At 40.9% G+C, this 24,477-nt stretch overlaps 1 protein-coding gene across 2 annotated transcripts in view; it reads right to left on the reverse strand.

The window, feature by feature from the left end:
* The window catches only part of dscama (Down syndrome cell adhesion molecule a), a 97,016-nt gene that overhangs the window by 22,181 nt on the left and 50,358 nt on the right, over positions 1-24,477 (reverse strand). The window contains exons 4-11 of one of the 2 annotated variants that reach the window (XM_034114775.1): positions 13,469-13,615; positions 12,548-12,826; positions 11,684-11,959; positions 10,921-11,217; positions 9,473-9,748; positions 7,653-7,931; positions 7,149-7,268; positions 6,420-6,599 (exon numbers count right to left, since the gene is read on the reverse strand). In XM_034114775.1, coding sequence (XP_033970666.1) covers positions 6,420-6,599; positions 7,149-7,268; positions 7,653-7,931; positions 9,473-9,748; positions 10,921-11,217; positions 11,684-11,959; positions 12,548-12,826; positions 13,469-13,615 — 1,854 coding nt within the window. Of the gene's footprint in view, positions 1-6,419; positions 6,600-7,148; positions 7,269-7,652; positions 7,932-9,472; positions 9,749-10,920; positions 11,218-11,683; positions 11,960-12,547; positions 12,827-13,468; positions 13,616-24,477 lie in introns of those variants that run through there. The other variant, XR_004554653.1, reaches the window with a different exon arrangement.

Raw genomic sequence — 24,477 nt, forward strand, 5'->3', positions numbered from 1 at the left:
TGTGGAATGGAGTCAGGAGAGTAATAATAACACATCATTACAGCAGAAAGGCTACAGTACTTCAGTGTGCGGCTATTCATCTGTGATCAAAGAAAGAAAGCAGTGAGACCAGAGGTTCAATGAGATGTGAGGGGATGGGGGGGAGATGATCTTCTTTTCTTTAGGAATCATCTCGAGCAGCTTAATTGTTATTAACAACAAAAAGGAAAGGAATTAAACATTAAGCTCCATTTTCAGAGTCAAACAAAACCTTTCCAAAAATAAAATGATTGATGAGCATGATCGTGCATTCAAAAAATAGGGTTTGTAATGCACTATTAGCTGATGGGATGTCATTATTCAAGGTTTGCATCTGAAATAGGACTGTCAAAGTTGTGTCCAATACAGTGGTGCAGCAATGACTTATTTTTGTAGGTCGACCTGGATGTTCAACCCAGTCTCACGGCATTTCGTGTTATAGTCACGACATTTAATCTATTGATTCGTGTTCACCAACATGATTTTCCCCTTTTTTTCGTGTCACACAGAACGATTTTAAAAGCAATGTATTTCTATTGGTAGTGTGTTTCGTGCCTGCAACACGTCTTTTTGTCCGGTCAGGTCTTGGAAGACCGGAAGCTGTGTGGTTCATAAAAACATGTTCTTACTCAATATCAAGCCACGATTATTGTTTTTATTTTAAATTCTATAATGTTGGACTTTTTTTGCCGTCCGTGAGGAAAAGAAATGGGGCTCAGAGCCTCAGAATACTGAAATCTGTATTTTTTAAATCTTTTTTTCCTTTTAATTTGTTATTCTTTTCTAAATAACACACTGTTATCCTTTTTTTAATTTATTTGTTTAATTCTATAATCTCTTTTTTTTTTGCCGTCTGTCAGGAACTGAATTTCAAAATAAACTATCAACAAAATTGCGTTGCCAGGCAACAGCTTCGGGTGAAAACAGTATTTCCGGTCTCGAAGTTTTCATAATAAAACCATAGACTGTATATAGAGTAAAACCGAAAGTATTCCCCTCACTGTTAACTAAAAACATCAGTTTATCCTTTACACAACATTGATTGGTTTAAATTGTGTACAATGCTTTTGTGTTTTCCCCTTCGATTCGGAGAAACAAATAGTTTTTTCGGAGTTTAGGATGGCCGAAGACACTACACTACCCATAATCCTCAGCTATCGTTTGGGACTACAGTCCCTTTGCTTGACAAACCCCATGATTAGTCTTCAAGCTCTGTGATTGGATGTTGGAGTGGCAGTGCGCCAAGGTTACGCCGAGCGTCAAACAGGACTTTGAAATGGAATGAAACCACAGCAGACTATCCAAAATAGCCTGCGTCTCTACTGGGAATTGTAGTTTTAAAAGACGTTTCGTATTTCCCATAATTATAAGTTGCCAGTATTAAACTGTGTACAGCCCTGGAGGTTTAGGAAACACATTGGTGTTATCAAATTTAAAACATATAATTAATAAATGGGTGAAAATTGCTTGTGTCCATAATGGGCAGTATTCATATATACCCACATGACAGCTCAGGTCAGAAGAGCTTTAGCTGGTCTTATGTCTGTGACCCCTCCTGTTGTTAATTGATAAGCCTTGAAACATGCACTTGTCAAGGTTCAGAGGCACATTTTGCAAATATGGCAGTAGTCATCGATCATTTTAAAGGTCCCATGTCATGCTTTTCCGGTTATTTTTGCCTTGGATCTCTGAATATTGCAGAAGATAAGATATGTGGCAAACACACGTTCATATTACTTACACCTTTTATGATTTTTGACGCATAAATTCAAATGCAAGAAGCAACAAGCTAACGTTAGGCTATAAACGTAATACATGATGGTCAGGTTTAGGGTTAGGTCACCAAGGCTAAGCTAAAGGCGGCTAATGTTAAGCGTGATGTTTAATATTCTCATTTACTTAGCAACAGCTGTTTTTAAAACACATTGAAGCTTTGGACATTCACCAGTGGGCTATTATTAACTGACATATTTGATCAAAACGTAAAAATCTCTTAGGCTTGTGTTAACAACAGACCTTAATTCATGCGTTCAACAGAATACAAAAAATAACTTCAAGACAGTGGAACCGAAAGTGCTAAAAAAAGACTAATTACCTGCACCTCTCTCTAAATAACTTTCATAAAATCCATAATAATATGATATAGATAATAGAAACAAAAGAGTGCTGAAAAATATTTAATAAAAATCCCCTCGGTGCTTTTCTCTCCAGATGATAGCACTGGGCGCTGTTAGCCACAGGGCTAACCCTGGTTTAAGGGGGCCACAAAGGCCAGACAAGAGAAGACGAGCAGAGATATGTGTAGCTCCCTGCCCTGGAGGCACACTGTAAGTGGGCTGGGGAAGAGACTGTGTGGATGAGGGGGGTTGGGTGGGGGGGTGACTGGTTCACTGGCTGCCTGCAATCTACTGAAATAATTCCCTTAGCTGCACAATTTGCTTGGAAAGGGAGCAATGCACGATGCAGAATGGGCAGTGTTTCTGTGCACAGGTGGGGGGGGGGGCTGGATGCAGATGAGTAAACTAGATGAAAGAAATGGAGATGAGAGGTATGGGGGCCTTATGGCTGTCTGAAGGACGCAGACTGCTCAGTGACCACAGGAACATTTACCTCTTCTCTTCAGTGAAGCCTCATTAAGCGCTCTGCCCTCATCACTGTCTGCCAACATTATGATGTCTAATAGGCTTGATTGGTCTTAATTGGCCCTGATAAACATTGAGTGGCTGTTGACTGAATCTGATAGCATCCGCTGTGGATTGGTAATGAATTGACTGAATTGCATCTTTTTTAGAGGCAAGGATGCCTGAATGGAAATCTTAAAAAAAAAATGTGTCTCTCCGGGAACTGTGCAGTTTGTCTGTTTATAAAGCACATAGCTTAAATCACCACCCAAATACGGGTGACACGTTGTTAGCTAACTTAATTCTAATTCTGACACGATTTAATAAAAGCATTTTGTCAATGATTTGATTTTTTTTTTACAGGAAACAGCACATATGCTATACATTTTAATAAAACACCCATCATTCAATTAAAGTAGTGATCATTACTTGCAAAGAGCGTAATATAGAACCATTCCTCTTATTCCGACATATAAACATTTACAAACAGGTCAAATCTGACCCAAGGACAACAGGAAGGTTAAGCCTGCACCTGCACCCAGTGTTATAACACAAGAGAAGTTATTTCTCTATATAAAACATGTGCATCTGTGTACACACATGAACAAGAACGACTCCCGGTGCAGACACTGCCATTTCTACTGGCTGTTAGAGCGGTGGCAGTGTTCCTACAGAATGATGCATGGTGTATTATGACGAGACATTAGCCCATGCACACACTGAATGAAAGTGCCAAGCGAGGACATCACAATAGCCGCAATTCATTTCCCAGGGAGTCCAGCACAATGGGCTAGCAGAGGGGGATCTATCTAAAGCGCTGCATTAGCCACATGGCCCATTACTCCTTTGTAATGGCTGCATGTATCTGTGCCCTTACATTACGCCTTTGTATTAGCATGAGCAGTGCTTTGTGTGCACGTGTTTGCTCACCTGCGTCACATGCATGACCTTATAGCATCTTCCCGGTGCACATGTGCACACTCTTCACCACAGAATTTCAGATTTAATGTATTGATTTACTGCTGTTTGTTTACTGATACATCAAGCCACACTGGGACATCCAATAATACAGAGCGAGGATCATACTATCCATCACGTGAGTGCTTCAGCGTGCGTCAGCTTGTGTGCCTCCCTAATTGGCTGCTAAGCCTCTTAAGTAGCTGCCACTACTCAAGTGGTGTAGGCTGGCCTGGGAAAACAACATAAAAACAGCACAGAGTCCGACATTACAGGCACACACACACAATCATACACACACTCTGAAACCCGTCAGACATAAAAAGATAGAGATCAATAATCTGTGTTTCTGTATTTCTTTTCTAGGATCAAATGTAAATCAGGGATCTGGTTAAAATACATGCTTTTACAATTTTGTGAATTAAAAATAATATTTAAGGCCCGAGCGAATGACATCGAAATCCTTCAAGTTATTATTATTATAACGTACATGAAATGTCAAAGGGTTTTTGAAGGGCCTAAACGTGCTTAAAAGCTGGATATTTGTGGCACTCTTTCAGGATTGGTTAGGGGTCTAGTTCTTGAGTGTGGGCAAAAAGTCTCTATAACACCCCCTAGAAAGTTGCTAAAAGGCAGTGGTTTCACCTACAAGTCTGAAACTGGGTAGATATACACTGACAAAACTGAACGTCGACTTTGATTAGATGTATTGTGTCCAGAGATTTCACATAACTGTATCAGTTTAGCTGAAAACAATAATAAAAAAATATTAGGTTCAATTGAATATTATTGCTTACAACTAAACTAATACAGTTATATGAAATTTGTTGACATGATACATTTAATAAAAGTCAACGTTTCAGTTTTTTCAGTGTATGTAGCATGGTGAGATGCACTAAAAAGGTTCTTGGCTAGGGCGCTAAAGTCTGTGCACTGTAAATCACACTGACTTGAGGGCCGACTGTATCGTGAGTTGCTGCCTCTGTGTTTCTGCACACGTCTGTTGTCAGGTCTGTAGTGTGAGGAGCATGCTAGGCTGCAGTCAGACAGGAGGGGTCATGAAGGAGTGGCTGTGGCTGGCAGACAGTGAGACGCTCAGCGGGGGGGGGGCGCTGCTCTGGCTTGATAAGAGCCACAGTGGCATAAGCCTCATCTAGCAGCGCCTGATCAAAATGAGCCCCCAGCCGGGAGGCACACTCACACAGGCAAATCCTCCATCACGTGCACACGCTCATACTCACATATACATTATTTGTGTCACTGCAGAAGTATGTAGACTGTCAAACCTATGCTTTTAGGATCTCTCTCTTTGGGATGCTATGGACAGTTAAATCATGTATTAGATGCTCATGGTTTATTAAGTGCTCTTTCAAACTGGAGAGGGATGTGTTCTTCTTGGAAAATAGACATTTGGAAGAAAGCAAACATGAAAATGAACAAGCAACTCTGCAAAGAAAGTTGATTTATACATCATGTATATCCCAATAAAATGACATTAAGTCCTTTTTTTGCTTGTTTTTATCTGTAGGTGGTTCACATGGATGTAATAAATGTATGTGTGAGCTAAAATCATTTAGAAATATCAGTGGTTATCAAAACATGGCAAATATACATTTGTTAGGAACAAATGGAAGTACATAGACCTACATATTGTAAGCTGAGTAACACAATAAAAAAGAGAAGTCATCAGATATACTGTATGGAGGGGAACAGACATGGATAAGCCATTCTTCCTTCCACCCACTTCTCCTCCACCCCTCCGCCCTCTTTTCCACATGGCAGCTACTGTCTGCATGCAGAATTCAGGGCTTAATGGAGGGGAGCTAAGTCCTTGGCCACACAGCGGATAAACGCTGTACTTTCTCTAAGAGATGCAGTGGCTGTGTTTGTTGCTTTCGTGGGATTCATTCAGGCAGAAAGCACAGAGCAAACACCGTGACGTAATCTAGCTGGTGGCCTGCCTGTCACAGCCGCCTCAGCTCGCCTCCCCTGACCTCTCTGCTCCAGTGTAACTCTTTACTTTAAACTAGAGCCTCCACAAGGACAGTCGACTTGATGAAAGCAGGCATGACTAATAAACATTTTTGGAAAGCCGACTATAAGAATACACTACACACATAACCAGGGTTGGGAGGTTACTTTAAAAATACATTCTCTTTCCATTACTAATTACCTGTTAAAAAAACGTCACCTAATTTAAGTATCACAACATAAAAAGTTTTTGTTTTTGTCTAAATTATAAAGTGTCTACATTCTGCTTAAAAAAAGAATGAAAGTAGCATAAATGAAAATCAAAAATGGCATCGTTTATGAAGCATTTATCGTTTAATGCTTCTTCAAATTAGAAGATTAGTTAAACCCTTGAATAATGACACTATATTAATAGTTTGAAGGCACTGCTTGCACTGCACTGTATTTGTTCCTATTCCTCCTTTAAACACAAACTGATGGCAACATTTCAACCAGGTGAAACATTATTTGCACTAGAGAGATGATGAACTGGAAGATTAGATATGGTTTCACTTGAGACTCGTTTCACTCGAAACTTGTGAAGTGTTGTAATGTATGCGTATTTACCACGTAAGATATTGTCCACTTTTTTAAAATGTATTGTAACATTGTAATCCTGATAGTAATCTAATTTGAAATTGTACCAGTTATCTGATTATGTGTTTTTTGGTGTTCTGATGATGTAATCCGTTACTCTTCGAGCCTGTACATAACTCCAAATAAAAAGCGTAATGCAGACGTCACTTTAGAAGCAAGTTTTAAATTGGCATTCTAGGTTCTAGGTTTTAAGATGTGTTTTCCCATGAGACTTACTTTTGACATTGAGATACATGGACTTGCTGACATCAGCTCCAACGTCGTTGCTGACTCTACACAGGTAGAAGCCGCTGTCTTCTTCCAGAACATGCTTAATGAACAGAGAGCCGTTGACCAGCACTTCAATGCGAAAGCCTGAGTTCAGGGCAATGGATCTGAACTGAGGGACCCCGGCGCCTGTGGAGAGCGGACAGAGGGATCAGGATTAGAACAAAAACAGGAAAAACATGCAAGGCCGATACAAGTTGTTATTCTTCTTCCTTGTCACAATCACTTAAATGTAAACCCTTCTACAATATGTTTGCACTAGAAGGGGGATGCATCAGTGTCTTTGACCTTTTCAGATATGCCAACACACATAAAATAGATGAAATAAGCATGGGGAAAATACTTTGTGAGGGTTTATTGAAGAACAACAATGATATCATGCATCTGCTGAAGAAGTTACAATGTTAAATGTTCTTCCCTGAACTGCTGAGTTTATTTTTCTTATTCCACAGTGCTTGTTTGGACTAGGTTTTATTATGCATTCAAGCTCAAGGCTGTGGGCATTATATTTGTCATGTTAGCATTAAAAAAATAATCTTAACATACAATTCAGCTTGGTTGTCAAAAGGTAAATCCAGGTAAACTTAAAAAAACGGTTAAACACGTTCACCAAACCCTGAGTGAAAAGTTGTGTGTTACTGCAGTATTTAATGTGTGGTGTGTATGCTATGGGTTTACCTTTCGAGTATTCCCATTGGATGGTAGGAACAGGATATCCTTCAGCAGAGCAGTTTAGGATCACTGCTTTTCCATAGATGCCATCCTGGTCCTTAGGTTGCACCACAAATTTGGGAGGAACTGCAAGACAAGAAGCCATTATATTACTACCATTCATCTGGACGCCAAATATCTGTGTCTATGTCTACTGATCAAAAACAGCTGAGTTTGAAAGCAATTTCTTAGGGTCTTTCGATCTTCATTTGGAAGGGTGAACATTTCGGCTCATAGTTTCAAAAGTTGAAACATAGTTACATCTTTCAATGTATTCAGGGAGAAATATCAAAGACCAATATCACCACAAGGGGTTGGTAGACAACTCATATTTATTTTAACATCTCTAACCTTAACCCTAACCCTAAAATCTTGGCAATGATTTCTGCTTGTATGTAGAGTTGACTTCAGTTAAACCATGCCTTTCCATTTCTTCGTATCACAACTTTCTGTTGACTGCCCCCTCCTTACCTCGGACAATGAGCTGGCTCTGGTGCTCTACGGCGGCGGCCTGGTTGCGTGCAATGCAGGTGTAGTTCCCATTGTGCATCAGTGTAAGGTTGGAGACTCGCAGGGAGCTGGTGAAGTCTATGTTGTCGATGGTGACACCCAGGCTGGCCGGGATTGGACGACCATCCTTCTGCCAGGTGATGAAGACGGGCTGGTCGCCGGACATGACCACGCAGGGGATGAAGACTCGCTGGCCGATAGAAAACCGAGGGAACTCAAATGGGTGGATGGTAGGTGGAACTGGGGAGGAGACATTCAAAGTTATTTTCACCTCAGACCTGTGGGTAATACATGCCTTTGATTAAGGTCAAACAAAAGCAAATGTTTTTGGGGTAGCAGCTTGAGAATCAAAGGTTGCCTGTTCAAGTCCCAGAAAGGACTAAGTACCGAGTGTGGACTGGCACTTGGAAAGGTATCAGTTCGCCTCGTGGGCACTGCAGCGGTGTACTTAAGCAAGGCACTGGCCCCCCATACTGCTAACCGGGAGCTGTGTACTGTAGTAGCCAAACACTGCTCCTAATACTAAAGGAGTGTGTGCGGTGCTGTGTAACTGTGTGACGATTAAAAGAGGAATGTATTCAAATCCTCCATTTCCATTTGTATACATGCATGATTCCCTCTTTATCACCTCTCTCCCATTAAACATCACACTCTGATTTGATTTGATTACCTATTGCCACGTATAGCGGCTGAATTCTCACTCAAACAACATTCATATCACACTCTCTCACTGTCTTTTGCTCTCTGGGGACACTGTAGCGATCATGAGAACCAGATGCTTTGGAAAATTAAAATGATTTAAAATAACATTGGAATAAGCTGCACTTCAGCGCTTATTTAATTCACAACAAAATAGGCATAATAGGCTCCTGGGGATTCCCTCTCGGCAGCGATGGAATGCTAAGCAGCCGAGAGGCAAATTAGCCGAGGCGGAATGGCGGCATGGCTTTGCCTACGCTGTGTGATTTCCCCCTCGCACACTTGTTAGCACATCAAGACCTGCCGGTGAGAAAAACGGAAGGGGGGTTGCCCATCCGACATTTCAAATTATGCAGCGTCATTGAAGAAAGAAAGCCATCTGAGGTTATCATCATACGGCTCAGCTCAGCGCCACTGCATATTCAGATGAGCCCCAGATAAGCTGGCTGGGAGGATGGAGACGCTGCTTTGCTGTCAGAGATGTCTCTGCCTATCTGTGTTTTCTGTGACAGGGAAAGATAGACGCCAAGGTGATGCTTTAATGTGATACATTTAAGCATGCACGCCCGCTGGTCAGTGTGGAGACTGATGAAGTGTTTGCATCCACCAACCAACAGATCAATGATGAAGTACCCAGGAATGAACTCTAGGAATCCCTTGGTATGATACAGTGTGTATGTACATCTCAAATAAATGGCCTAAGATGTTTACTTGACAGACAGCTCATAATCATGATGGAGTACCAATGATTACAAACAACTACAGTTAGTTACCTTAATCTTATGCTTGTATCCTATATATACACTGACAAAACTGAAATGTTGACTTTAATTAAATGTATTATGTCAAAAGATTTCACATAACTGTATTAGGTAAGCTGAAAGCAATAATATTACGTTAAAAAAATATAGAAATAGGTTCAACTTTATATTATTGCTTTCAACTAACCTAATACAGTGATGTGAAATGTGTGGACTTAATATATTTGATTAAAGGCAGTGTTTCAGTTTCTTCAGTGCTGGCTTACTATCCCATGTTGAGTCATGAAGTGTGAGTGGAGACAGATCAGATGGTGTTCATACCTTTCACAGTAACATAGACGCTCTGGTGTGTGGAGAGCTGCGGCTGCACCAGCACGTTGCAGGTGTATTCTCCTTCATCCACATCCTTCTGCACATCAAACAGCTTCAGGGTGCCGTTGTTCTCAAAGGCCCGCTGCCGGTGGTTGTAGGGCAGCAGATTGGAGTCCTTGTACCACTTGATGGAGTAGTACGGGTAGCCAATGACACGGCAGTGGATGTACATGTCCCGCCCAGCGATGGCAGTGAGGTTTTTCATTGATCTGATGCTGGCAGGCCCTTGAAGGACACATTGGAGAGACAACTCTCTTAAAACGATTTTTAGGCGGGGGGGTGGTATAAAAGATAGCTGTGCTGTATTGTGTATGCTTTTAAGACACCACAAAAAAATTCTTAATCATGCCTTGCTTCATTCTGATTGACCAATTATTGCAAGAATTTATTTGCAATAACACGAAGGAACGTAAATCGTACATTAATCATAACCAGCGTACCCTTTCTGCTCTGTTTTTCTCCATGTTCTTTTTTATGCAGAACCAGGGACTCGTGTACCCTTCTATTCTATCCTGTAGTGATTATTACCTTGCGCTCCAACCTCTTTGGTTCTGGCTGTAATTGCCTATGACAAGCATTAGAGTGGAATGTTCCCTTTCTCCACTCATGAAGCTATTATCAAAACCATTACTCATGTTGCCAGCTTTTGCACACACTTCTGAAAAACCAACAGAATACCCAATAGGCTTCCATAGCTCAGTGTCTATCAGGAAGATGGACGATTAGGCTTCTCTTTAAAGCACTATAGAAGACAGTTTAACTAGGCTCCGTAGTGTACTTCTTATGCACAAGCATATCCTGGGTTGCTACTCTCTTTAGCACGATTAAGGAGCCAACGATGTGAGAAGCAGTCATTACACTTTCCCTGCAATGGCACCTGTGGAGATTTATCTTCATTGCTTCACTGCATTCGGCATCCGTGGACCCTCGCTTAAGGCCTACAGGATCGCCCTATTAGCCTTACAACATGCAAGAATGAACACAATCAAATTAAACCTATACATGTACAGAATGTAGCCTTCCCCCTCTGCAACAGAGAAATACAAGTAGTCTTGCAAGCAGCACAGAACGCTGCCCAGTATTTCCACTACATGACGACAGCCAAACAGTTAGGCTAACAGTAAATCACCCTAAAGTCCTCCCAATATGAAGCTATCAGCAGTAGTCGGACTTTATAAACATTAATGCTCATACCATTGACTGATGGTTGATCGTATTCCTAGCCATGATGCTACAATAACAGGTTTCTAAAGGAATAACTTACTCAGACGTTCTTTTAACCTCTACAATTCCAGGCACTCTAAAGGTAGCCGATCAAAAAGGTACAAAAACAGAATAAATCAGGACATGTTGATGTGTATGTGATGGTGTGTTGGAAGAGTTGATCTGACAAGCACCTCTTACGTTTATTCGCGCCTGGTAGGAAACGGTCCCGGCCGAGTTGTTGCAGATGCAGCGATACACCCCTCCGTCTGGCACCTGGGTCTGGCTGATGTTCAGGTGGCTGACCGCATGGCCCTCGGTGTTGCTGTAGTGGGAGATGCGGTGGCGGCTGTCCCGTATCACAGGTTCGTCATCCAGAGTCCACGAGACCCGGGGCTCCGGCGTGCCCTTCACCGTGCACGACAGCGACACAAACTCATTGATGTTGTAGACCTTCTCGCTGAATGAAGCCAGGATCTTGGGGGTACCATCTGGGAGGGGGAGGAAGATACAAAATGTTTATGTCATTACTCTTCAATAATTATTGTCATTGATCATCTATTCAGAATCCAGACTGATTTGCTTTTAAATTGCAATAGATTCATGTCTTCTGTATTAAAAGCAGTATCAGTGTAAAGTAGATGAATACAGCTCCTTTCTCTAGCTCCACAACATCATTGATTATCAATATTCTCCTTACATTGGGGTGTTCATGGGAGGCAGAAATTGCAGCAGCCTAGCTTGTGCAACAGTTTGTGAGCCCTTATCAGAAAATGTACTGCATCACCAAATAGCACATACATAGGTTTGATTGGAGCATGAACACACAGACAGTTTGTATTTACTTTTGCATACACAATACTGGTACTCACAACAGAAAGAGATTATACACACAAAGTACTGTATAATATCTCCTGCAACCAACACCTCTCCAGTAAGATCACTGTGAATTCTCACCTTCCAGGATGACTTGAACAAAGTCCTGGGCGGACATCTTGGCGTGTCTGGCGAAACACTGATAGGCTCCTCCATCGCTCTTGGCCATACCAGCCATGACCAGATTCTCCCTGTTTTGGCCCGTCATGCGAACGCTGTTGCTGGGGTAGATGAGCTCTCCGTTGCGGTACCAGGATAAATGGTACTCCTCTGAGCCGGTTACGCTGCAGGACAGTGACACCTGGCTCCCAACGCTGCCCTTCACCTTTCGCGGGCTCACCACAACCTTCAGCTGTTCTGTAGATCAGAGAGAACCGTTGATGTTTTTAACAGATGATTTGAATATTTGGACCTATGTGTGTTTCTGTAGTTTTATCAAGGCATCATGATTGTTTTGCCAGTGAAGGTTTAAAAGGCTACTGCTGTGTCTCAATTCGGACACTTCCCTTAGAACACTACATGTCGTACACTGTGAACACTTGCCCACACTGCCGCTGTGCACTCACAGGAAGGGACGATAGCCACTGTTAGCTAGCAAAGTAGTAGTTTGAAAAACAGTGATTTCTTTTCAGCAACAGTGTTGTGGTTTATTAGATATTGAAGAAAAACATTTGTATAACCTTTATTTGTACAGACTAAACGCAGCGGGTTGCTCTAAGATAGCAATCGTGTGAGAAGTGTCCAGCGTTCCCTAATCAACGTATTGACTGTTATGTGCACCATTTGGGTACTTACTGTTCAATGCATTTTGCCATACTTGGCATTGGGATGCAATTATGAACTCAAAAACAGCCCATGTAATTAAAGAAATACGCAATTTGAGACACAACATTTGTTGAAAATCAACCCAATCAATGAATTACCACCAGCCCATGGGGCACTGACCTATAACCAGCAGCATGCCAGCCACCTCAGCGTTTCCATATCCATTCCACACTTCACACACATACGTCCCTGTGTCGCCGGGCTGGGCTCTCTCTATCAGCAGGCCTGTCACACTCTGTCTGAAGCGAGGGTCGGGCTCCAGCGGCCGGTTGTCCTTTAGCCAGCGGTATTTGGGTGCGGGGTGACCGGAGGCCTTGCAGGGCAACTCCACTCGATGAGAGCCCATGACCTCACGACGCTCGAAGCTGTCCAGGATGTGGGGCGCTGAGTTGGTGGGGTCTGCATGAGCGAATTAGGGTACAGTAAGAGATTTTAGTTATTTTTGTCTTAACACTCAATACAAATAAACCACATTCTGATACATATCGAATAACAGGGAGATCTATGTTTTATCTGGATTAACTCCATCATGCAACTTCATATATTTCCTGTTGAGACCCAATGTGCCCTTCGGACTGTTTTAAAACCCAGTCCAAGAGGACCTCATGTTTTCACTGGTTTAGTAGAACCCCTCGTAACAAGTCAACTCTTCATGTGTAAAGTATTTCCCTTTGTATGGGTTTGAGGTAAGGGAGCAGATTTTCTGTCCTGAAGCCATCCCTACAAACTCTGATGACCTTTATCACATGTCATCTCCTCTTTAATTCATGTGTTTTTGCTGTCACTCTCCATTCAATCACATATTCCAGATTTTCTTTACATGCAAAGATGTATTTACAATTGGTCTGCTGTCACTGTGTCCTTCCAACCAGAATCAACATTTAAATTAAAAGCTAAATGAAACCAGATCATCTAATACTGAGCACATTATTGGCTTTTTACAGTAAAACAGATTAGATCCAAAAAGAACAATTTGAAAGAGCTACAGAATGTGATGCTAATGCACAATTTTAACAATGCATATAATTGTGTTTGAGTTACCTGAGACAATGAGGCGGGCACTATTGCTCTGTCGAGTCTCTCCTGTGTACCGATGGCGTGTCATACACCTGTAGTTGTATAGGCCGTCTTCCATTTGCACATCCAGGATATACAGGGCTCCCGTGGATGTGATGAGAAACCGTGACACTGGAAAATAAAACATCATTCAACATTACTGATGAACAATGCAATTTAAAACAGCTACCCATGAACATGGCTACTACCTGTGGGCCAACCAGAGTCCAGATATGTCACCTTTATTTGACCTCCAAGCTATGTATGGTCAATCAGAATAGTGTTGAACAGTGTTGAGCTTCTAGAGTCTGTACAACACAGTCCATCTGAGAGCGAACACAGCCTGCAGACTGAACGCTCGACTGCAGGATCTGTCACCTGTCCTCATGTAATGACTCCCCACTCAGCTTACTGTACATTGTATTCTTAAGTAAGAGCAGTAAGTGCCTCAAGGATGTTGTTTATGGTTCTATTTTTACAAATGGCGCTTTCGAAAAAACAAATAGTTTCAGTAAATAGATTACAGAAAACAATAAATAAATTGGTTCTTAATGTAGAAAATACGAAGTGTATGGCATCTGATTCCAAAAGCTGCACAAATGTTACACTTGACGATAAAAATATTTAGATATTCACGTAAAACAGATGCAAGGCTATTTGTGACTGTTGATAGGAAAATGTCTTAGATCAAATGGTGGTAGAAATGGGCTGCTATAAAACACTGTACATCATGTCTGCAAAGGTTTTTTTCATCAATAAAAGCATTGAATCGTACAGATGTATCAGGAATAATTATGTGGCTTCGTTAAGCGTAAACAAACAATACATATTATTCTCTAGTATGCCCCATTACAAATATCACTAAACCTCAAAGAACTGTTGTGCAGACAGACATCAATATTCTATTCAACAGTCATCAGAAAAGTGTATTATGGTGGCATGGAATTCATTCCCAAGTGTGTTTGATTCCTAAATATGGTAATTGATAATAAAAGGAAGTGTAGAAAATTTTAAAAATATTGTTATATCTTGTGATATAAATGAAAAGAGCTATCCATGATCTAGTAGATACTTTGCTATGTGATTTATTTATTTTTAAATGTCACATTGTGAGCAGGAGTGTTATGGATGTGTAATGTTACATTTTATATTCTTGACATATTGTTAAAAATACAAATGATGAGAGAGAATGTGGATCTATATATACACATTAGCAGTACTGATACAGGAACAAGATACTGGATCATATATCATTTTTTAACACTGAACGTTGGGACCTCACAACAAATCAATACAATCCTGAAAATGCCCACTTGGATCAAATCTACTTTGTATCCATGTTTTACCAAAAGCAATGTCTGAAAAACTGCAAGTGAGACATGAAACAAACAAAAAAGAATAAGTTGCCTCCAGATTTCATCACAGGAGACAACCAACATCCTATAACCAATAACATTCTACAGTCCTTCTGTGTGTATTCAGTCTTATGCACTCGAATATCTTAAATACAGATACAGAAAATCCAATTTTGAAGTCTCTTAGCAAATATTTGCAAGTCAAGTGAGTAACGCAGCTCTGTGGTTGTAGTCACCAAACATCTGCTGCAGCCCATTTAGCGCAGCGCAGCTCTGAGGCTCTGTGACAAGGCTGTGTGTTGTGCAGCAGTGTAACACAGCTCGTTATCATGTAGCTCATCGCTCTGCTCTCTCTCCCTCTCGCTCTCTGAGGGATCACAGAGCGCTTTGATAAGCCATGGCTGCGCAGGTCGGCTGTGCTCATATAATGCTAATGTTATGCTAATGTGTGTGAACGCATAGAAGTGGAGGGAGGCAGTCAGTTTTTATGAGGAGTGATGTGTGTGCTGTAGCCGGTGGCTGCCGGGGTATTTCCTGTCAGCGATGATGGAGAAGCCAATCTGGGACGGGGATCAAGTGGGGCCGCCATATGCTCGGGGATTAAGGCAATATTGGTAGAGATATCATAATGCAGACTTTATGGGGTGTTGAATTACTCTCATTTTGTCTTGTCATGACAGTTTAACGCAGATTAAGGCTGCTGGTACCAGCCTGTGCACAGTGCATGCTAGAAAAATGGAAGGAGGTGCAATCTATGATCATTGTATTAAATGCACAATCCATTACTGCAAACATCATCAACATTTCTTTTGGTTTCTCAAGAAAATCTCAAGAAATCTGATTGGCCACTTCGAGATTCTTACATTCGCAGACAATGGATGGAGTGGCGACTTCCAACATGTTTACTGACGACAGTAATGGTGCAGTGAGAAAGGATAAATGAGAGGACTGAGAGGAGTGGGAGGAGATACTGAGAAGTAGAGGAAGAACACAGGGAAGAACAAGAGGGAGTACACACTCTTATTTGGACTAGTGCAATATCCAAATTGCAGTAAAGGCAATATGTAAAAATATAATTTTGACTTAAAGGTGGGGTAGGTAATTCTGGAGAAACCAGCTCGAGATCGCTAGAATTTAAAAATACACAGCCGGAAGAAATCTGCTACTTCCTGACAGAGCCCCTCCTCCAACACACACGAACGCGCACATGACCAATGAGGGCACGAGATAAGTTTGTGCACAGATGGAAGGCTGACAGGCAGGTAGGCCATCCAATTATTTTAGCCAGGCCGGCTAAAATGATTGGTCGTGCTTTTTACAGTACTACAGCTTCCACAGATGACATTGTTTTATGGATTTGTTGTCAAAGCACTTAAGATATTCATTGCTATCGGGATGTTAAGAGCATTCCATGGAATATAACAAAAAGTGTATCTCGAGCCGGTTTCTCAAACTTACCTACCCCACCTTTAAGTATTGTGGGGCTGCAGAGATGTTCTGGCTGCTTACAATATAACTTCTTATATTTAAGTGTACATTTCTGACCATGCCTTCACTTCATCTACTGTCAGTTGTATCCTCTTCCCTTCGTCGGCCCGCCCAGCTGCTTTGGCATCGATGAAGTCACAAACACAAGACCCTTTCATTGGATCCCTACTCAATAGCTTCAATTATTCCCCATATAAGCCACACTAAACCTCCAAGAAGACTCTTTGTTCATTCAAATTTCACTTTACTCTTCCCTCAAACATAACTTGTTTGTGAGACTTAATTATAACAGTAAGTAAAGACTGAATCATATCCATACAATGACATAGTTAATCTTTGCAGTTTGCTTCTGGTGTAGGGGTAATGTTACTGGAATCACTGGCTAATGTGGCAAGGACTAAAAGGAAAGAATTCCCGATCAGGTTATATTAGTATAATGTGTAGGAGAGAGAGAGACAGAGAGAGGGAGAATAAAGGATCAAGAGGGAAGAGCGCCTCTGGGATACATCCACTCTCTGTCATCTAAAATGACTTACAAATTAGCTTACAGCTATGCGCTCCCAGTGAAGAAAAAAAGACTTTCATATGCAAAGTCAGATCAGAGCTAAGCAGAGCAATCAAAAAAAAATCTGTCAGTATAACAGATCTGAACCCAGTCCTTCTGTCTTTGCTCCTAACACTCTATGCTGTCAGTACTGCATATGAGATGCGGTGAAGATATTGTAAGAAGCTACTGACTAAAAACTAACTTGAGTAAATCTGTTTACATATTAGCAGATCTGCATGCAGTGCAATCCTCTAAGTGTTTCATTGTTTACAGTACAGTACACCTACAACTCCTTGTGTCACCTGAGCTCAGACTGCTATTTTCTCTTTGTCTCAGTCATGGTATTATTAGATGTCAGTGCTGCATTTGTCATAGTTGATGACAACATATGTATAGACTGACTGGAAACTCAGAGGGGCTTTCTGCCACATTAGTATGTCAGTTGGAATCCTAATAAAAGGATAGGAAAATCTTTCTTTCTATGGGTGATTACACATTTGAGCGGTAAACTATGACATGCGGAGTTCCTCAAGGCTACATCCTGGGGCCCTTTTATCTTTAACATCTACATGCTTCCGCTGGCTCAGATGATGGAAAACAACAACACTAGGGGACTACTGTATGTTTCAATAGAAGCACTGAGTAAGTCAAATGAATGACTTCAACATACTACTGTTGGTTTATAAAGCACTGAATGTTTTAGGGCTAAAATACTTTTCTGATCTTCTGCTCCATTATGAACTATCCAGAACTTTCAGGAAGTCTGCGACAGGTCTGCTTTCTGTCTCAACAGTCACAACTAAACATGGAGAAGCATTATTGACTGATTTTACAGAAAATCTGGTAAATGTAAACTTAATGCATTTCATATTTTTTGTAAAGCACTTTGAATTACCTTCTGCTGAAATGTGCTTTATAAATAAAGTTGCCTTGCCTTGCCTTTGAACTTTCAATGCTCTGACCTATCAACACCAACAGTCTGGACGCCCCTTGCAGGAAACCCGTGGAGTCAGCTAAACAATGCAGATAAATTGCTTCCTCATCACTCTGCTGGCAGTGCACCCCCTCCCCCTGTGTAACTGTCTTGGAGTGTATTAGTGAGGGGAGTGTGGTCCCTGGAGACAGTACAGTGTCCCCGTAACCTTGGCTACTCAAAGTCATACAGCATGAAAAAAAATAGGGTTGCTGCTCATACAGTCGCAGCATCAATCTCTAACTACGATTCACTAAAACAATTATCTTGAGGTGGTAAATGAATAGAAAAACATAGGGTGCGGTAATACTTCAAACATGTTCTTTTTGAAAATGTGTCTTGACAATATATTTTAAGATGAACCCACCAATTAGCAATGTAAGATCAATTTGTGCTTGGAATTTATTATTATAATTTTTTTTGGGAGGATGTTGGTGTTGCATACTCAATAATCTGCATCAAAAGTAATGCAATTCTCTAATTTATTTACGTTTGCATCTGTTACATTCAAAGCAACAATATTTAACGATATGTGTCTCTTATTAGGATAGACACACAACATGGAACTCCCTGATGATGAGTGTTTGGAAATTGTATTGATGTAACAGTTACACATTCATCAAATAGATTCTTGGAAAGCACTGTCAAATTGAATTCACATTTAGTCAAATGGAAACTGCCGCCATAACACTGCCATATGCGGCGCCACATTGTTTCCCACTATGAAAATGTCACACAGTGACTGGCGCCAGAATGCAGAGTGGTGTGTGAGTAATAATGAGTGTATGATGAGCCCAGGAGGGCCTGTGTTGTAATTAGGCCCGCTCACAGTTATTGGCACACTGACTCCAGTTTGATCAGGCTGGGATAAGCATGTCTATGGAGCGGGGGATCCCACCAATTTAGAGACCCTCTAATAAAAACCATTTGTCATTCTTACAGGAGGCAACCTGACAGCTGCTGTGGTTGGCATGGCAACACACAGACCTCTGTTGCTTACCAAGCAAGATTCCCAGAGTGTACTGTAAATGGTGGAGGGGAGGAAACACACAGGTATACTGTCCAGTCAAATGTTGCAACGCTTACACACATGCAAAATAAATATATCAAAATAAAGTGAGAAAATAAAGCAATTTTTCTTTCACTTTGATTTAAATTATCATTCACATAATAAATTGTGCTGAAAGGTGTACAATAGGATTTTACCTATTGTTCTATAGACTCTTCATAGATGTTTATATTATACATACTTTTTTATGACCCATCGCTCATGGTTGTCCAGACACATTAACAAACAAATACCCAAACATTCCGGTATGATAAACCATTATCATCCATACAAAATAAATCATTGAAATGTTTCATTTTTGATTTATAGATTGCTATTTCGGTCAGTAAACATGACATTTATTGCATGTCTATCAGACCTGGAAGAGGGGTTCCTCCTTCTTACCATGTGAGCATATTTACTTTAAGCAACTGTAACAAAAACCTATTTCCTCTAGTATAACTTAAGTATTCTGATTCAGATTTCTCTCTGACCAATGTTTCTTTCTGTTTTCCTTGTCAAAGGTTTTTATTCTGGAATCATTCCTTGGGAATAAATTGCCTAAATCTTTCTCTGCCCTCCATAAAGACTTTGAAGTAAATTGGGCCCCAGTGAGTACACAAATACAGGAATACAAAATATACGCACACAAACCAAGCACCTCTCCTCCTTTCTCTTCACACCTGAGCTACAAACCTGAAGCAGTGCGGGTCTGCTCGCTGCGTAGTTGAGTCAGATAAAATGTCTGGAATTTTTATTACTGCTCCCAATCAGCGGCAGCATCCCTCTGCTCATTAACTAGACCCACGCTAGCCCGGGGCTAACAGCCTCATATGTCAACCACAGATAAAGATGTCATTTTCTGCTTGACTGAATAAACCGCTATTAAAACTAGATGCAAATGGACGTTGAACGATATTCAAATCAGGAGGCAACAGGGAAGCTTAAACCCTGAGGCGCTTGGCCTCGACGCTGCCCCACATTCCTCTGTCGTGTTAAAACCAAGAGCGGTTTTAGAGACTGTCAGAGTGATGTGGAGAATCACAGAGAGCCATGGAACAATACAAGAAGGGCATTCATAATCAGTAATGATTCATGATAGATCATTTAGATGGCATCATTTCAATGTCACAATCTTTAGCAGAATGTAAGTTCTATTCAGGTGCATTTGGCTTATCACCACTGGACACCAACAATGCCAACCTCATTTTCAAACTAACAATACAATACGATGCGACACGATGTGATGTGACACCATACAATACCATATTATACCAAACTATACCATACTATACCGTACTATACTATACCATACGAGATATGCTATGCAGTTCCACAGAAGCTACAATAAAACAGACTTCATAGTACACGATAAAAGACGTTAACTATAACACATGACTAATGTACATATACACAGTTACACAATAATGAGACACATGCACTGTCAAAGGAGAGGTTATTGCACAACACTCAAGACCAAACTGTACATCTATCCTTTAGTCTTCAGAACCGACCAATGCTGACATCACTCGAGGCTGTTATCAGATTTCACACAACTCCCTCTGGAAACACAGCCGGTTTTGTCCAGTGTTTTTGATCTTAGCTCCCCAATAGGAACCACTACTCGTGCGTTCCTGTGGGCACACCTGCCTGTGCAGCCGGAGCGATGAAACTCTATCTCATCAAATACAAACTGAATCAAACCATGAACAGTGTAATACTACACCAGCTATTCTCAACCAGCTGTGTAAGCACTTTACCACCAGACAAATGTTTGTCTGCTGAAGGCACAACTGAGGAGGGAAGTCTCCAGCACAACAGCTATCCAAGTGTGTGTGTTTCTATCAGCGGTGTGTGTGTGGATGCATGTGGAGCCTAATTAGCCAGAACTGGAGTCCAGCTATTAAAGCCCTGATGGCTGTGTGTTTACAATGCTATCATTGGCCTCTCTCTGGCTAACGCTAAATGAAGCAGTGTTGAGCCTCAGCTGTATAATCATGAATATTCATGCTCTGTCTGTGAGAACCTCTGTGTGTGCTGCACTGGCAGGCAGAAAGGAAGCTATTACTATCTACTCAATCACAATCTGTCACTTTGTCTGGATGATCAGTCAGCCTGACAACAATTCCACTCAACGCCAAAGAAGAAGAAGAAGAAGAAGAAGAAGAAGAAGAAGAGGAAGAGGAAGAAGAAGAAGAAGAAGAAGAAGAAGAAGAAGAAGAAGAAGAAGAAGAAGAAGAAGAAGAAGAAGAAGAAGAAGAAGAAGAAGAAGAAGAAGAAGAAGAAGAAGAACTCGTAAAAGATGTAGCATCAAAATGTACTCACAGTAACACAACTAAAGTAAGTAATTGTGCAGAATTGCTTTTTTTCAGAATACAATATATTATATCACTGACATAAATTCTGATTTCTAATCCATTAATGCGATATGAACATTATAAATGTTTGTATAATTGTGATTTGTATAACATTTGAACATTATTTAGGTGGAGGCTTCACATTTCCCCAGTGGGTTTTTTGCCTCTTCTGAACTGCATATTATTTTGTATCTGTTGTGTTTTTTTTAACCCAATAAACAACATACATTAAAACGTGTTCATATGTTGTTGCACACATACGTACCAATTCCATTGATAATGTATGTGGATTTCATAGAAAGCTACACATCTCAGTGTTGATGACATTCCCTTTGAGCGCTTGCTAAACGGTGATAACTGAGTGTAAAGAGTAACTCCCATAGTGCCGTTCCCTCGAGACTTCACGCAGCCAGATTCCCGCTTATGGAAAAGGACTTAAATACAGTGCTCATCGGTGTTTCATGGTAATTTGCGGTGGCAAGTGGAGCAGGCGATGGCGCTGTGCGAGTAAAGCGGAGGGGGCAAGAGGAGGATTAGATAATCAAACAGTGTGCCACTTTAAATAATCTCTGGCTCCTCTGGGGGAGGTGAGACTTAAAGCCGGAGCCCTTCTGATTTAATTGTCTGATTTCCCCGTCATTACGGTTGAGGGTCTCAGTAATTCAGGCTTATTAAATATTCAGGAGCCACACTGAGTAGGGGAGGGATGGAGGGAGAGAGATGAAGGTGGAGAGGAAGAGTGTGGGAGGAAGTTGACGAGGTCTGTGTGCACTGAAATATACTTTGACCCCCACCGAGAAGAACAACCTCCTTTTTTGTAGTCTGTAGTCTGTAGTCTGTAGAGGGAACGATTTTGCAGATAATGACTGGATGTCTGAAGATTTGGGAAGATTTTGGGGACATTTGAATGACCAGTGACAAGGCACAGGGTGGCGTCAGTTTTAAATGTTGCCAGGTTTGTGAAAGCTACTTTTATAAAGATGCATATCAATAATCTGGCAACCCTGAAACCCAGCTACATGCTGGTCACTCGCCGCAACATTGGGAATGTTTCAGTGAGATCAACAAATGGTGGTGGATTTAAAGCAATTGTTTCTTACAGTTGCTCACATAGTTCATCACAAAAAAAATGGTATTCATTCAATCTTCGTAGCACAAACAAGTGATTGTTTAAATATAGTGCAGATGTCACAATTCACTCTTTGATTGTCTTCAGGAAACTCTGAAGGACTGCACCAGAATCTCAGCTGAGGAAACTACCATATGCATATTTTAAATGTAAATTCAAGTCCCAGATCTAAAGATACATAATAAAATATGAATATCTAAAACAAACTAAATACAATTTATGTTGTCTTGGAAAACCTAAATAAGCATATACAAATTGCAATTGTTTTGTATAATCTAGCTCGCGTTTTCATGAAACACTTCAGCATTAAAGAAGGTAGAGAAAAATACTTGACTTAAACGGATATGTATATCACTTCTGGATCATTGAGCTAGAAAGAAAACAAAAAAATAATACATGTTGATGTAAAATGAACTACTACTTAGGTCATATTGCTCCAAAAATATAATAAAACACATAATAACTAATGGTTAAAACTGAAAAGGTTTTTCTGTCAATCTGCAGTTTCAGGAGCTCTCCATGGTGCTGGACTCAAACAGGAAGCTGGAGCTACCATTCACAGCGTCTGAGGTATCCCTTCAAAACAATAGCAAAGCAGAATCAGGAACCTGCATAGACTCTTGGACATAGATGTGAAGATAGAGAGATAGTATTACATGTGAATTAAGAACAATTTCATTCACATGTTAATAAAACTCATCTCCCTTTTCTCTTTATTAAACTGACAGTACACATCTATTCATGGATTCTTCTGTTATTTGACTTACTAATGGAAGTCTATAAATGAAAGGCCGGCAGAGCACATTAGAGTGATTATGAAGAAGGACGTGAGGAGACAGCTCTCTAATGAGTCGCCTGTGATCATGGCCCCGAGCTACACCAACTGCTTCTCCACATCACGTGTCCTCCAGTCTGCTCCGGGAAACACTTCCAATCCAGAGGCAGTCAAATACCCTCCTGCATTATTCCATTTATGAAAACACAAACAACTATACATCATCAACACATTCCATCTACATCAACACACATCTCTTACAAAGTAGCTTCACTTCATTGACGCATTTGAATGCAGGCATAAATAGTATGTAGCTGCTGAGGTGAAGCTACATTTCACTATTTTATGAAGTGATGGGTACTTCAAAGACCATTTAAAAAAACAATCTAACAAATGAAACAACAACAACAGACACATTTCAGTAAGAGTCCAAATTGTGTACCTGCATCCACATTGGTCGGATGAATGGAGAATCTGTAGTTACAAAACTGTTCATATTTAAGAAGATCTGCTGGAATGTTATAATTGCATAAACATGAAGGAGTCATTACGGCTAATAATGGGAATCTGTGAAGTTACATAAATGTAGTAAACGCAACATTGGCTTCCAAAATGTAGTGAAGTAAAATTATAATGTAGCATTAAATATGAATACTCAAGTACAAGTACCTTAACATTGTAATACAGCAGAGTACTTGATACTTCATATCAGCTGACAATCATCAGTCTTTGACACCGAGAATGGAGACACACCCCTCTTACAGGATGACTACGTCCATGGTATCACATTCTCCACCTTTCCCTACAAAGGCTCCACATCACTATAAATCTCTTTCCTTTTATATCAGGGTCTTTCTATTTCCCCTTCCTCACATCTCTATCTCTTTCTTTGTCACCGTCCCCTCTGCCTCCCTGCTTTTCATCTCTTGCCTTTTCTTTGGTGTTTCCCCCCCCCTCCTCTCCCCTCTCTACCCCCGCAGAGCATTAGCTTGCAGTGGTCAGGCTGCCTGACAGCTGCTCCACCTGAAGAATATCAATCAATGTTGCTGTGGAGACACCATCAGACTCCTCTCATGTGACTGTCCATGGACGGGACCTGATCCAGTGTGTTGTTTCCTCTTCAATGTGTGAATATTTAGAGGTTATTAAGGATCTTGAAGTGATCTCTCACAGCAGCCACCTCTTGCTGCTAATCTATTTGAGGTGTGACTAATTGAGTAGTGGATGCAAAACCCCACGATGTCAGACTATCGCTCCAGATGAGCCGGGCAGACAGGCGTGGGATGGAAGTGTCTCTCACTGCTAACACATGACAGGAGAGT

The sequence above is a fragment of the Trematomus bernacchii genome, unplaced genomic scaffold (genome assembly GCF_902827165.1).
Source record: "Trematomus bernacchii unplaced genomic scaffold, fTreBer1.1, whole genome shotgun sequence".
Taxonomy (NCBI): Eukaryota; Metazoa; Chordata; class Actinopteri; order Perciformes; family Nototheniidae; genus Trematomus; species Trematomus bernacchii.